The sequence below is a fragment of the Nematolebias whitei genome, chromosome 21 (assembly GCF_014905685.2).
Source record: "Nematolebias whitei isolate Nwh7 chromosome 21, NemWhi1, whole genome shotgun sequence".
NCBI classification, from domain to species: domain Eukaryota; kingdom Metazoa; phylum Chordata; class Actinopteri; order Cyprinodontiformes; family Rivulidae; genus Nematolebias; species Nematolebias whitei.
Genome location: NC_056518.1, coordinates 33,212,167 through 33,213,204, shown reverse-complemented (window position 1 = coordinate 33,213,204; position 1,038 = coordinate 33,212,167). Strand labels below are relative to the sequence as shown.

General features: G+C 26.2%; 1 protein-coding gene across 1 annotated transcript in view; it reads right to left on the bottom strand.

Annotated features, from left to right (window-relative positions):
* The window catches only part of shprh (SNF2 histone linker PHD RING helicase), a 22,030-nt gene extending 21,366 nt beyond the window's left edge, over positions 1–664 (bottom strand). The window contains exon 1 of the mRNA XM_037695035.1: positions 563–664. Within this exon, the coding sequence (XP_037550963.1) occupies positions 563–622 (60 nt within the window). The 5' untranslated portion in view covers positions 623–664. The remainder of the gene's footprint in view (positions 1–562) is intronic.
* Between the last annotated feature and the right edge of the window lie 374 nt (positions 665–1,038).

Genomic DNA, 1,038 nt, shown 5'->3' with positions numbered 1-1,038 from the left:
ACACAAAGTTTAATTAAATAAAATATATACACAAAGTTTAATTAAATAAAATATATACACAAAGTATAATTAAATAAAAAATATACACAAAGTTTAATTAAATAAAATATATACACAAAGTTTAATTAAATAAAATATATACACACAAAGTTTAATTAAATAAAATATATACACACAAAGTTTAATTAAATAAAATATACACACAAAGTTTAATTAAATAAAAAATATACACAAAGTTTAATTAAATAAAATATACACACAAAGTTTAAATAGACTTAGTTTCCATGTTCACTGTGACATTAACAACATACTCTAAATATTATAATAATTTAAACAGGTTACTTGTTAAAATGTTCATTCATATTAAACGTTTTAAATAAAAGCTGCAAGACAAACGTCGCTGCTCAGGGAAAAACACTTTCTGTATTTTACCATCGCTGCGAATATTCAACATAAATAAGATCCTGTTCTGGGTTTTGATCCGTTCTTTACACAAACAGCTCCGCGCATTTTAATAATTATTTTTATTAAAAAATAAATAATTTAAAAAAGACATATTTACTTTTATAGCCTCGTCCAAAGTGCTCCGGGTATTACAGCACAAAGAGAGAAACAAAAACATCCAAACACAGTTCCATCATCCGCACCGATGTTGTCATCCGCCATGTTTAAATACCGGAAATGACGTGTAGGAAGAGGAATTGTTTCAACATAAAACACGACTAGAAATTATTAATGTATTTAAGATATAAAATATAAACTTTGTTAAAAAAAAAAAAAGAACGTCCTAATACATTATGACATAAAATATTTGAAATGTTAATGCAGCTAGATCGTGAATTTTGTTATTTACATTTATTTTGTGGCTTTTTTTCTCCATTTTATTCTATTTATTTATTTTTATTATATGACAGCAAAAGGTGAAGGATCATTATATGTCTCCGAGCAAAAAATCCAACCATCCATCCATTTATCTACTTATCCATCCATTATCCATCCATCCATCCATCCATCCATCCATCCATCCATCCATCCATC